The 13,597-nt window shown below is 33.7% G+C and overlaps 1 protein-coding gene across 6 annotated transcripts in view; it reads right to left on the bottom strand.

The window, feature by feature from the left end:
• Positions 1-13,597, bottom strand: part of CFAP20DC (CFAP20 domain containing) — a 209,287-nt gene that overhangs the window by 106,307 nt on the left and 89,383 nt on the right. For all 6 annotated transcript variants that reach the window (XM_039858618.1, XM_039858613.1, XM_039858614.1 and 3 more), the window contains one exon: positions 4,573-4,729. In XM_039858618.1, coding sequence (XP_039714552.1) covers positions 4,573-4,729 — 157 coding nt within the window. The remainder of the gene's footprint in view (positions 1-4,572; positions 4,730-13,597) is intronic.

The following is a 13,597-nucleotide window of genomic DNA, read 5'->3' as shown; positions in this document are numbered from 1 at the left end:
ACATCCAGACAATGGAATATTATTCAGTTCTAAAATAAAATGAGCTATTAAACCATAAGAAGACATGTGGGAATCAAATGCATATTACTAAGTGAAAGAAGTCAATCTGAAGGCTTCATGCTACGACTCCAATGACATGACATTCTGAAAAAAGCAAAACTATGGAGACAGTATAAAGATCAGTGGTTGCCAGGGATTAAGAGGGAGTAAGAGAAGAATAGGCAGAACACACAAGACTTTTAGGGTGGCGAAACTATTCTGTATGATAGTATAATAGGGGATATAATCATCATTATTCACTTGTCAAACCCACAGAAGATAAAACACTGAGAGTGAACCCTAATATAAACTATGGGCTTTGGGTGATAATGATGCATCAGTGTACATTCATCAACTGTAACAAACGTATCAGTCTAATATAGGTGATCATAGTTGGGGAAACGATGCATGTGTGGAGAAAAGAAGAGTATGGAAGCTCAGCACTTTCCACTCAATTTTCCTATGAATCTAGAACTGCTCTAAAAAACAAAGTCTATTAAAAAAAAGTTGTGCACGCCTGAGCCACATGATATACTATGATTACATTTCTTTTTTTGTACAATCTTTTGTTTTCCTTGGAATTGATCACTGCTTTGTTATGTCATGGGTTTTCAATATTCTTAGTATTAATTCTTCCCAAACTCCCCATTAGCACTATAAAATCACAATTGATTTTATTTTCCACATTCAAACATATCAGATACATTCTTTTCCTGGAGACTTTCCTCCTGAAAGCCTCTATTTTTCTGCTAAAATCTGGACCAATTGTTCTCTAGATGTGCTGCACAAGTATCATCTTTTGAGTTCTTTTAACCACAATTCTGAAAATTCCCTTTGCTTTTCTCCTGGATGAAATGCTTTGTTTCTTGTGTCCCATATATGCCTTTTTTTCTTGATATATTCCTGAATTTTTATGGAGAATATCTTCCAGATCTTTTCTGAGAAAAGATATAAATAAATAAAACTCGAGATCTTGTAAGTCTGCAAATATCTTTATTCTGCACTCATTTAATTGATAGACTAGATGTGTGTACAATTCTAAATTGAAAATATTTTTTCCTTAGACTTTTGAAGGTATAGTTTTAAGGTCTTCTACCATCTAATGTTGCTGCATGAAGTCAGACATCATTCTTATTCCTAATATTTTGTATGTAACTTGTATTAAAAAAATTCTGGAAGCTTAAAGGATCTTTTCTTTCTCCCTTCTGTTCTGAAATTACACAAATAATAGTGAGTCATTTTTTGATGAGCTATATCAATCTGAAAACACCTGGCCTTCAATTTTGGGAAATTTTGTATTTCATCCATCTGTTTTCTCTAGTCTCTCAACTTGGAATCCTATTACTCTGATGGTAGAAACATTGGACAAACTTCTAATATTTTTAATATTTCCATCTTATTTTTAGTCTTTTGGGCTTCTTTTTTTATTTTATGTTTTTGGTTCTATATCTCTAGAGGACAATATAGTAGAGAGTCTCAAAATATCTCTTTAGCTTCTGATTTCAAATGTCCAGCATTCACTCAAAACTTACCAGGCATACCAAGAAACAAGACCAAGAGAAAAATGGGCAACAGAAACAAATTCATAAGAAAGCCAGATATTGAAATTATGAGCCTTGGGCATTAAAATAACTTTGATTAATATATTTGAGAAATCAGATAGCAAGATAAATAACTTCAGCTAAGGAATGAAAACTATAAAAAGAATCTAATAAAATTCTAGAATCAAAAAACATAATAACTGAAATTAAGAATGCTGAAGTATGTTTTCATTTACCTCCTCGATAAATATTCAAAGAAACACCTACATTGCTCTTTAAGAAAAATGCAGAATGATTCTAGCAGCATATTCAAAATAGTGTAAAATGGATGAATACATTGTGGTATATATTCATACAATGGTATACAATATAGTACTGAAAATCAGCAACAGCATAAATGGACCTCACAAATACAATGTTTTGTGAAAAAATGTGTACTAAATGATTCCATTAATATAAAGTTCAAAAATAGATGAAATTAATATGTGGTGTTAGAAATCAGGATTGAGTTACCTCTCAGAAAAAGTAGAGAGCAATGACTGGGAAGGGACATAAGCAGGGTTTCTAGGATGCTTGTATTTCTATTTCTTGATCTGGGTGGTGGTTACAGAAATATAATCACTTTGTGGTAATTCCTCAAGCTGAACACTTATGATTTGTAAATGTTTCTATATGTGCATAAAAAATTATAATAAACATCAATAAAATATTTATTGAAATAAAGCAGGAACAAATTCTTATTTTATAGATACAGTATCTTTTCTTAACTCTGAGGAAAACATATCTTTTCCCTACTTTATCAATTTCCTTCTTCCTATTAGTTTTGGTGTCTCTACCACGTACCTGATATACCTGGGTTCAGAAGCTCACTGGTTCAGTTTCTCCAGAGAATAAATCTCCTGTTGCCTGGTTATATAGAGTTAGGTGACCTGGGGTCCTATAGCAACCTATGCAGAATTTTAACCAATTTCCCTGTTTTTAGTCATACCCCTTTTACCTTGTCTTTGGCAGTACTTTGAACCTCTCTAAGGTTCTACATTATGAATCTCGCTGGCAAACCTCTCTGTAAACCCCAAAGTTTCACCCTTCTCTACTCTTCTAAGTCAGCTGTTACTCCTCAATCTTATAAGATTTACGAACATCTTTTGTCTGTTGTTGTCTCCTCTTTATCCTGATGGGTTCATATCTTTTTCATTTCTATATTATAATTTTAGTGGGGCTTGAGGAAAGATCAGAGATAAAAACAAGCACTTACTCTGCCAATTTCTGATTTGCTTTTTTCCTGACATTTATTTAAAAATATTAACGAGATTATGATTTACCTCCTACAATCTGATGTAGAATGTACACATATTTCTATACGTTTTGAGGTTTCTTATTAGCTGGGTGCTACTTTTTTAAAAACAAAATCTTTCACTTTCTTGTATAGCCTTTAAATGGTACATAGGATGAGTGGCTGTACTTCCTGGCTTGTGATATGATTGGGGAGCTATTAACATGCTGTGTTTTATTATCAAATAAAATTTATAGGCATAGTGTCCTGTTCTATAGAGTGAATCATAGACACTCATTCAGATGGAGCATAAGTCTAAAGTCTACATACAAACTTCTAAGAAATCACTTTTGCCATCTTACGTGCAGCCCTATTTCCTGGGCTTCTACAAGAATTGATTTTGTTAAAAATAATCCCAGAGGAAAATCAAAAGGAAGCATCAATATTCTCGCAATACTTTCAGTTGTTTAAGACTACCTTAGCAGGAGAATTTGTGCTGCCTTATGAATTCTAGAAGGCTCAGTTACCTAGAGAGCATATTTATTAATCATATAAAGAATTAATGTATGTGTTTCCAGTCTCTCTAGAAATAATAAGAACTCAACCATCTATTTTAAAATGATCATTATAAAATTAATATATTAATACTATTTCTCCCAAATGACTTCATGAAATGTACACAGAGTAATAAGTGGACAACTGTAGAGCATTTTGGATGTCTGACAACTTTTGAACATCCTTCCCAATGTAGTGACTTTGCTATACCGTGAGTTCTCTCACCCAAGTTGGGAATCAGACATTTGCTTTGCCATCCTTCCTTGCAGCATGTGACCTAAGCACTACATATCACACGGTTATGTCAGTCTTTGTTCAGTAGAAAGAAACAACAACAAGAAATCTACTTCTGGCAAGGGTGGCAGGGAAGAAGACATCCAATTTTCAGGAGGAGTAGTAATAGAAATTCTGGAACCTAAGAGCCCAGCATATGGTGTGACTTATGATGTCTTTGCCCAGTAACAGTAGATATTGGGGTCTTCCTTGGAGCAGTCTTGTGGCAGGGGCTGGGTTTGTTCTTGGCTGTAGCTCCAAGCCTGACTTTCTGGATCTCCTTGAGCTTCTATGAGATTCTATTCCTTAAATACTTTTTTTTCAATTACCTAGAGAAGATTCTGTTGCTTACAACTAAAACGTGACTAATTTAGATGGTAAGTGCTACCATAAACAATAAAAAAATGTAACTATATATATAATCATATATATATATGTCATATGTTATATATATATAATCTTAATGACATTCAGCTACAGTAAAATTAAACATGGATCCAAAGTAAAGAATGACACAGACAAATACCATACGATTCTACTTATATGAGGTACTAAAATAGTCAAATTCATGGAATCAAGAGAGTTGCCAGGGGCTAGGGAAAAGGAGAAATAGGGTTATTAATCAATGAGCATAAAGTTTCAGGAAAGATGAATAAACTCTAGAGATCTTCTGTACAACATTGTACCTGTAGTCAACCATTATATATTGTATATTTAAAAATTTATTAAGAAGATAGATCTCATGTTAAGTATTCTTTTCACAATAAAAAAGAATAACAAAATAAAATTTAAAAAACCACAACCATGTGTTCATATTCTCCAAAGGCATGTCTAATTTTAAAAACATACATATTGGAGAATTAAAAAATCTTAATAGCAACTTGAACATACCATCTTTATCTGCAGTATCTTGAGGCTTAGATTTTAAAGTGAAGATCTTCCGTAGTTTACAGTTAGCTGAGACAATAATTCCATCCAATGACTGGAAAACTGCTCCCTTGAATATTTCACTGGTAAATGCCACCAAGTCAATGCATAGATTGCACCACTAAAATAAATAATAGGAAAGAATAAGTACTTTCTATAATTACATAAATAAATAAGCCATCTGTATGTGCAAAGTCCAGCAGGTTGAGGCAATTATCTGGATCAAACAACCCCATACTAATTTTTCCCTTTAGGCAAGTCTATCTCTGTTTTGGCTTCAATTTTCTAAAGGATTACCTTGGTTCTTCCAAAGAAATCACCATAATCTAAACTATACATTAGTCATCTAACTACAGAGTTCCCATCATGAGACAAGGCTTTGACAATTTTGGGAAAGAACTCTAGATTATGTAGGCAGTATGCTAGTGGGAAGCTAATTGCAGGTGCACTAGACCACTTAAATCTTGAAAATCAGAGATAAGTAGCCAATTGGTCCTTCAAGGGGACTAATTTTATCACAATTAGACACTTAGATTTGTTAAAGAAAAAAAAAAGCATGGATGAAATTAGAAGCTGGGTTTAAATTGTGGCCAGTGCTGGCTACTTATAACCAATTAAACTATTTTACAGAAATAGATTCTTCTAAAGAATCTGTAATTACGCATGGTATTTGCCAGTTTTTAAAGTACTCTTGCAGGGACTAATTTCTGCCCATTAAACTATTAGACACCACCATGCTTCATCAAATTAATTCTCTAAATGGTCAGACTGAGTTAAAGAAAAGGAGAAAATAATCATTTAGTAAGCAATTGAGACATATTTAAGGTTGCAGAAAAAAAGCAAGGAAAATAATTTTTGAAATCAAAAGAAAAGCAATACTTAAAATTGTGCTTCTTTTAAAACATCAGGTTCTTTCATTATTTGTTTAGAAGCACAGTTTATACAAGATCCATTTTATTAATCTATGAAAATTGAATGCTATATTCATTGATAAAATAAAATGTCATTTTAAAGGCAAATTCTATTTAGTAATGTTGATTTTAATATGGAGGAAAAGCTGAAGTTATTTCCACAGTAGAAAAGTAAAAGAGATTGCAGTAAATTATTGATTAAATTTGTGAAGATTATTTTCTCTGTAGCTATCTGAATGGTAAAATTATATTCCCAGGCCACAGGGATGCTCTGGTCTTTTTTGGGAAAAGGAGTTCAGTGTAATAAAAGGTAGAAAGTAGGACTGAGTGTGATGTAATAAGGAGAATGGCTTGACCAGTAAGTAGGATAATGAGCTCTTGGGAGTTGTGCGAAGTAATATGAGGTTGGCCAATGAGGCCAAGTTCTGGAGGAGCTGAAAGATGGGGAAGAGAACCTTGGACTCCAGACAGTAAAGTGTCACTGTGGTTCTTGAAGGAGAATGTGACAGAGTATTGGGAAGTCTGGACTAACCCTGATGCAAGAGTGTCTTGAGATGGTAGAGGTGGTCTGTGGGGAAAGGCTGAAGTTATAGTGGAGACAAAATGAGTCATAGAAAGACCAGTTAGTCTCTGTTAATCAGTTAAGCATAAAGTAAGGAGGATCTGGTTAGAAGGAAGTAGAACGTAAGGGACAAATTCAGTAGGCATGTCATAGGGTTATAATCCAGGTTATAGAGGATAGAGGTATTAGGGTTTCTAGCTATCCAATAATAATTATTAACATTATCACATTAGCAATATTATTGTTGTTATAAACATCGTTCATATTCCTAAAAGACTTAATTAACATTATGTCCCAATTCCAATCATTCGGCTGGTTTGTCCCATCAGTAATTGCATTCATCCATTCTTTCCCACAGGTGTTAAGAACTTATCAAGTGTCTGACACCGGGCTTGGCTCAAGGGATATAGCAATGAATGCCAGACCTTCAAATCTGGAAGGGAGACAGACATTTGGCATTTATTACATACAGTTAGTACAGAGAGAGCTCAAGGTAGGAGGGTGGGGAGATTCGGGAAAGGCTTCTTTTTTAAAAGACATTTAAAAAACATATCATGATATTATATGCATATATAAGCCAAATAGTGCCAACATTTTTATACAAAATGAAGTCCTTGTCATCTTCCATTCCTCTAATCATAATGTCAACTCAACAGTTTTTCTCTCCCTACTTTTAAACAACACCTGTTGATTCGTCAATCTTAGATGTTATCTACTGACTTCCTATTATGGTAGATAAGACTTAGCTCACTTATATATACTACTTCCCCCACTTCATCCTCTCTAGACAATTATTTCTCATTTTTTTCCCTCAAAATTCATAGTTTTCCTTATTGTGACTGTGTAAATATTGTACACAACTGAGCCAAATGATGCTCTACGATTACCTTTCCTTCCTCATACAACTTCTTTGTACTTCTAGAGTTAATAATTGCTGTTTTAATTACCTGTTTTTTTTTTTTTCTTTGAATCTAAATCTTCCTGGATCCAGGAAAAGTTTGTAGGTTGTGAACAATGAAAAAGAGTTTCCAGGCCCAGGAAGGCACGTGAACATGCTGTGCATTTCTTTTCAGGGCCCTGCTCCTTTATTCCCTTCTTCTACGAACACCCCAGCTGGCTACACCTGGACGCCCCATCAGACCCTATCAACTCTCTTGGGAATTAGCGTCCACCTTCTCCAAAAACCGAGTCCCAGGAAACCAGGCCCTTAATTACTAAGCACTTTCCTCATCCGTCACAGTCTGCTTTTATTCCCTCTGCCTGGACTCATGCTTCATGGCAAATACTCATCCAATAATGGTACGCATGTGTGTGTGTTAATATATGAAGACCTGTATGTACATACATTCCTACACACATACTTTCAATTTTTCATTTTATAATCATTCAACAAACCCTATAAATGTGCAAAAACTGTTAACTTATTTAGTGAATTCATCTCTTAGAAGTATAGATCAAAGTAGTTCCTGAAAAAGATTGGGAAAAACTTTCGCAAAGTTTTGGCAAGAGGAAATAGAAATTATTTTTTGTTTTATCTGATATTTATAAAAGTTACAATTTTCATAAGCTTCAACAAATTACTCATTATTCATATAAATGCTGTAACATTTTCTGAAGTTTCGGAAAGAGTAAAAGCTTTCTACTATCGACAAGTGGATTATATAAATTGCAGTCGATCTTTACATTATTTTTATTATTCTTGGTGTATCCATTCTTTAAATCCCCTTTTTTTGGCATTTTTCTTGATTTCTAACCACTTTATTTGTAGCAAAGAGCTCTTGGTCCAAAATATTCATAATTATGAGTCCTTAAGAAGTTTGTACCAGAAAGATAGCAATCTGATAGAGAAAAGGCAGTTCTGTTTAGTTTGTTGCTTGGCTTAATAAGAGAGGTTATGTTACTTAGTTCCAGCATGGAATTTTGCAAGAAAAAAATTGGCAAAGTGTAAAAGAATGATTCAAAGCATGAATTTCTAGTTTTTACTGACTCATGTTTTGACAACATGGCTTTATTATGCTGGTGAAAGGATGATATATTCTGTGAAAACACACACACACACGCATGCGCACGTGTGCACTGAAACGCATGCAATAACAAGTTCTTGGTTGTCCCAGCACTGTTTGGTCTCCCATGCCATTACTGTATGAAAGCTCTGAGGATAACTGGATTCATTTTGCCAATGTAGAAAGAGCCTGAGTTATAATAGTGCAGAGCTCTCACCATTATTGTCTTTCTAAAAAGAAACAAAAGACAAGAAATCACAATTTCATAACCTAGCAATCCTAAAGCACATCTCTTCACAGTCTTTTAAAACCTCATTCTGTTTTTGTGCTCCTAAAATGATAACAGTTTTAAGACATTTATTGTCCTTTAAAATAATTTTTCATGTTACTTTAAATTTCTCAAAAGAAAATCTGCTTGCAATGGCCTTATTCTTAAACATAGCCATCATGTTATGTTTATTAAATGGTATAAGCAGAGATTAAAATACTAATTTTATATCTACATGGTCAGGAGAAGCAATTACCTATTACTACTGCATTAAAAATATTTCCCCGAGAAAAGCAAATCATGACAAGTCCTGTAAGGAGAGGGGAGTTCAGGAGGGGAGGTTAGGGCTGCCAGAGCTGCAGCCCTTGGCTGAACCAAGAAAAGGCAAGTTCCTTGTAGAAGTATCATCATTATACCTGTTGAGCAATTGTTCCCTACCTCCCAATTCCCACCCGCTATTGAGCAAGCTCTCTCTTTCTGAAATAGCAGCCCCATTTTTCTCTTGCTAATTCTCAACTCTCCCTTACACTGTGTTCTCTAAAATCCTTACTACTGAAAAGTACTTATACTCTCTATATTTTTCTAAGGGTCCTACACAACTTACCTTAACTGAAACCTGGCTTTTCTCCGAGATACTACTTTCTCTTCAATTTTGGAGTTCATGAATGCTTCCATAGCCCCCTATTTTGAGTCCATGGGGTAGAATGGCATTGGGAGAAGGTATGCTCTATCCTTTCTGAAGCCTGAGACATTGCATTGGCAGACTCTTCTACCTTTTTAGCTTCATCAATCTTCCAATCACTCTCCAGTAACTGATACTATCATTAACTAAGTGAAATTATTTTAAGGAAGAAGAAAGATTGATTTCAGTGATTCTTGACTAAGTGGCTGCCTCTATTATTTAATCTGATGGTTCTTAATTTTTACAACTATTCTTGCCATTGAAAACCTAAGTTAAAAGTATAAAATGTTGTAATTTAAATGGTAAAGTGAATCTTCATAATTAAAAATAACATGAAAAATACAATTTTTTATTTGAAATTTTGAACATTTAATGTTAACTGGAATAGTAAGCGGCCTATAAATAAATATTCATGTTGGTGAAGCTCTAAGAATATTAACTTTATTTGCTGCCTCTGGCTATGGAAAGATTTTAGCTAAAGAACCAAGGCAAAGTAGACCATTTGGCAATTATCCTCTAAATCAGAGTTGCAAACTATATGCCTAGTGGGGCCAGGCAAATAACTGAAATGAGTGCATAGGAAGGATCCAAGTGTCCCTGCATGTCTTATGAGTGGAGAGGACTAAACTTCGCTAAAAGTGTTCAGTTGCCTCTCAGCTCAAGCTAACTGTTTGCTCTGCAGACTCAGCGTTGACAACTTTTGATTTATAAATGTTTACTAAAATGCTTTCAAAATACTGCATTGTAAGGTTTACCACCAAAATATCTAGTTCTGAAAAAGCAGAAAGAAGTATTTAGTGTTTTGGCAAAAAGCGGAGAACTGGGACCAACATCACACCAACACCAGGGAGGATCCTAGAGACGATATTTTGAATGGATGGAGTACTCTGTCACCTTGCTGCTCTCTGTAGAAATTTCCCCTAAAACACGACTCAGCTTTAATTCAATACGGGCTTATTGGAAATAGATTATATTAGCAGTGGGAAGGAAAAGCTCTCTGTTGCCATAGCCTCTCCTGGATTGGGAGGAAACAACTGATGGAAATGAAAGCAAGTTTTAGAACTGAATTTCTTAATATTTGTTTGAATACCTGGATATTTCTGGAATTACCACATAGAAAGCTTATATATAATTTATCCACGACAAACATTAATTTATCTCCCATGTCAAAAGCACATTAATATTTGTCAATTTGTTCAACCTACATTTATTGAGCGCTTTCTATGTGTTATGTACTTATAGAGAGTAGAGATAAAAGCCAAATAAGACAGGCTTGTAAGTCTAAAGGGGGAGATAGATAAGGAAGTATAATTAAAGTACAGGGTAAAGAAGTGTTTTAAGGATTATGACTTGTGAATGACAATGATAAGCTATATCTAAAATATCTAATTCACAGAGAGGAGATAACAGAGCTTTCTGGAACATGTAGCACCTGAAGAGCAAATTGGAGCTATAATATTTACCTAGGGCTTGGTAATGTCAGGCATTGTTCTAAAAGTCATATGTCTATTAATTCATGTTAATACCCACAACAACCTTAATAGTATGTATGCCTCATATTATCTGCATTTTACAGATGAGGAAAATGAATGCAAGAACTTATACAAGGTCACATAACTAGTAAGTGTCAGAACTCAGATGCCACGCTCTTAACCTGCACATATGATTAACATGTTTATATTTAACAAAATATAGAATAATTAGAACAGATTACATATAGTTATAACTTGATGATCTCACTGGAATGGAAACCACTTTAGAAACAAATATTTTATCCTTGCCTATTGCTTAGGATGGCCTCAAATGCAATTCTTTCTAGATTCAACTACATTCAGAACACAAGTTCTAGAAATGTTACGACTGTTTTGCTTTTTTAAATTAAGTATGAGCTGAAGTCACTTAAGATACTGACCATCACGATTTCTTCACACCAAGATTTTTTTTTTTAACAACATGTAACTTTCTTGCCTGCATCTCTTTTTTTTTATATTCCTTGTTGAACAATCTCATGGCGGGGGGCGGGCAGTCAGATGAGGTAGATGGATAAGTTACAGAACACTGCCTCACAGAAGCTATTACAGCTATTTTTTTTTTGGCACTGCTATCATATATTCATCTGGCTCATCTACTAAATATGAAAGATCATTTAGTCAAGTTGATTTCCTATCTCAGAAAGGTTTACTTGTAATAAAAAATAGTATTTTATTTTCAAATACTGTATTCCTACAAATGTCACTGGATGAAGGGTATACTGTGGGTTACAGCCGTTTACAGAATAATCATTTTAGATTTTAATAAAATATTCAGAAACGTCTGTTAACTGACAAAGGTGACAACTCACAAAAGCAAGGTAATGACAAATTTGATTTATTAACCACACATAGAATACTGTGTTGGTCTGACATATGATTGAATTCTTGGAAAATAATATTAAACTCTAAATAATCTTAGATAAATAAGGAAATCAATACCTAAACATAAGAGGATGAATATGATTTTATTTTTAAGGCATAAAAGTATTTCCTCAATGTCTTAAATGCTTTAACTTTAATAACTGGGGTATTTGAATTTAATCTTTGAGCATTTATAAATGTTTAGTACTAAATAGATTTTAAAAATATTACACTGCAAGTAGAAACCATCAATTTATTCCACAGTCCAGCCCCAATTTCCAAATTTTGCAGAATCAAAACCTCAAAATTATCTGTGATTCCTCTCCTTTACTTATATCTACTTGAACACCAGGCCCAGTATACACGCCTACTGAAAGAGATAGTGTATCTTTCAGTAGGCATATATACTAGTTGATGTCTTTCATTTTACTTTCTTGTCTAAGTGCTCTGGAAAGGACTTCCAGTACTATGTTGAATAAGAGTGGTGAGAGTGGGCACCCTTGTCTTGTTCCTGATCTTAGAGGAAAAGCTTTCAACCTTTCCCCACCGAGTATGACATTAGCTGTGAGCTTATCATATATGACATTTATTATGTTGAGGTATGTTCCTTCTATACCTAATTTGTTAAGTTTTTTATTATGAATGGATGTTGAATTTTATCAAATGCTTTTTCCATGTCAGATACGTTCACCATAAACATCTTTGCAGCAAGCATTGGCTATAAGGCAATTTCATTGTAAAAGATAAAAGAACAAAAAATAAGGGACATTAACGAGGACATAATGAAACATGAAAAGTCAATAAAATTAAAAAGACTTTAGTGTGAAAAATAAAAATACATTGTCTTTGAAGGTTTTTACAGTCTTATATATATTTTTTTGTTTGATTTGTCTTTTCATTCAGTGTCACACTTTTTTTTCACTAAAATATTTTCCTTCATTAAGAGAAGTATCAGTTTCCAACTAAAGAATACATAATTAATGGTTTCAAAGACTGAATTAGACGTGCCTCTTTCATATTTTCTATAGTTTGGTAAACTTTCAGTTTTGATGGGTGGGAGGGATGACTGTGCTCACTGAAAAATTGCAAAAACTGATATACTATCGTTTTCCATTATAGTATCTAATGTGACTAAGATTTACATAATATAAAATGGAAGTACTGTGAGAACTTTGTCAATGGAGGTTAGTGCATGATCTAGCTAACATTTATATCATATAAAAATGGGAGTACAGTGAGAACTTTCTCAATAGAGAAATGAAACCAAACTGTCAACCAGTTATTTCTTAGAGCAAAATTGCCTTACAGGCAATTAATTGTGCAGCAAAAATGTTTGTGGTGAAAACACTTGTGGTAAAAATGTTTATGGCAAAGATGTTTATGGCGAAACTACCTAGAACTTCTCATTCTGCATCTACTAAAATGATCATATAATTTTTTCTTTCTTTCTATTAATGTGATGTATCACATTGATTGATTTGTGTATGTGGAACCATCCTTGCATCCCAAATATAAATCCCCTTGATCATGGTGAATAATACTTTTAATGTGCTGAATTCGGTTTGCTAGTATTTTACTGAGATATCTATATTCACCAAGGATACTGGTCTGTAGTTTTCTTCTCTGTTATTGTCCTTCTCTGGCTTTGGTATCAAGGTGATGTTGGCTTCATAAAATGAATTTGGAGTGTTTCCAGTTTTTTGGAAGTTTGAGAAGGATTGTTGTTAATTCTTTAAATGTTTGGTAAAATTTCCAACTGAAGCCATCTGGTCTTGGGATTTTATTTATAGGGAGATTTGGATTACTGTTTCAATCTCCTCATTAGTAATCAGTCTATTCAGACTTTCTATTTCTTTTTCATTCAGACTTGGTAGTTTGTATGCTTCTAAATATTTTTCCATTTCTTCTAGGATGTCCAGTTTGTTGGCATATAGTTGTTTATAGTAGCCTCTCATGATTTGTTGTATTTCTGTGATATCAGCTGTAATATCTCCCTTTTCATTAAAATTTTGTTTATTTGGGTCCTCTCTCTTTTTCCATTAGTTAATCTAGCCAAAGACTTGTTGATTTTGTTTATCTTTTCAAAAATCCAACTCTTAGTTTGGATAATCTTTTCCACCATTTTCCTGTGCTTGATTTCATTTATTTCTGCTCTGACCTTTACTATATC

Source organism: Pteropus medius, unplaced genomic scaffold (assembly GCF_902729225.1).
Source record: "Pteropus medius unplaced genomic scaffold, Ma_sr-lr_union100, whole genome shotgun sequence".
NCBI lineage: Eukaryota > Metazoa > Chordata > Mammalia > Chiroptera > Pteropodidae > Pteropus > Pteropus medius.
This window is presented reverse-complemented; position numbering and strand designations above follow the sequence as displayed.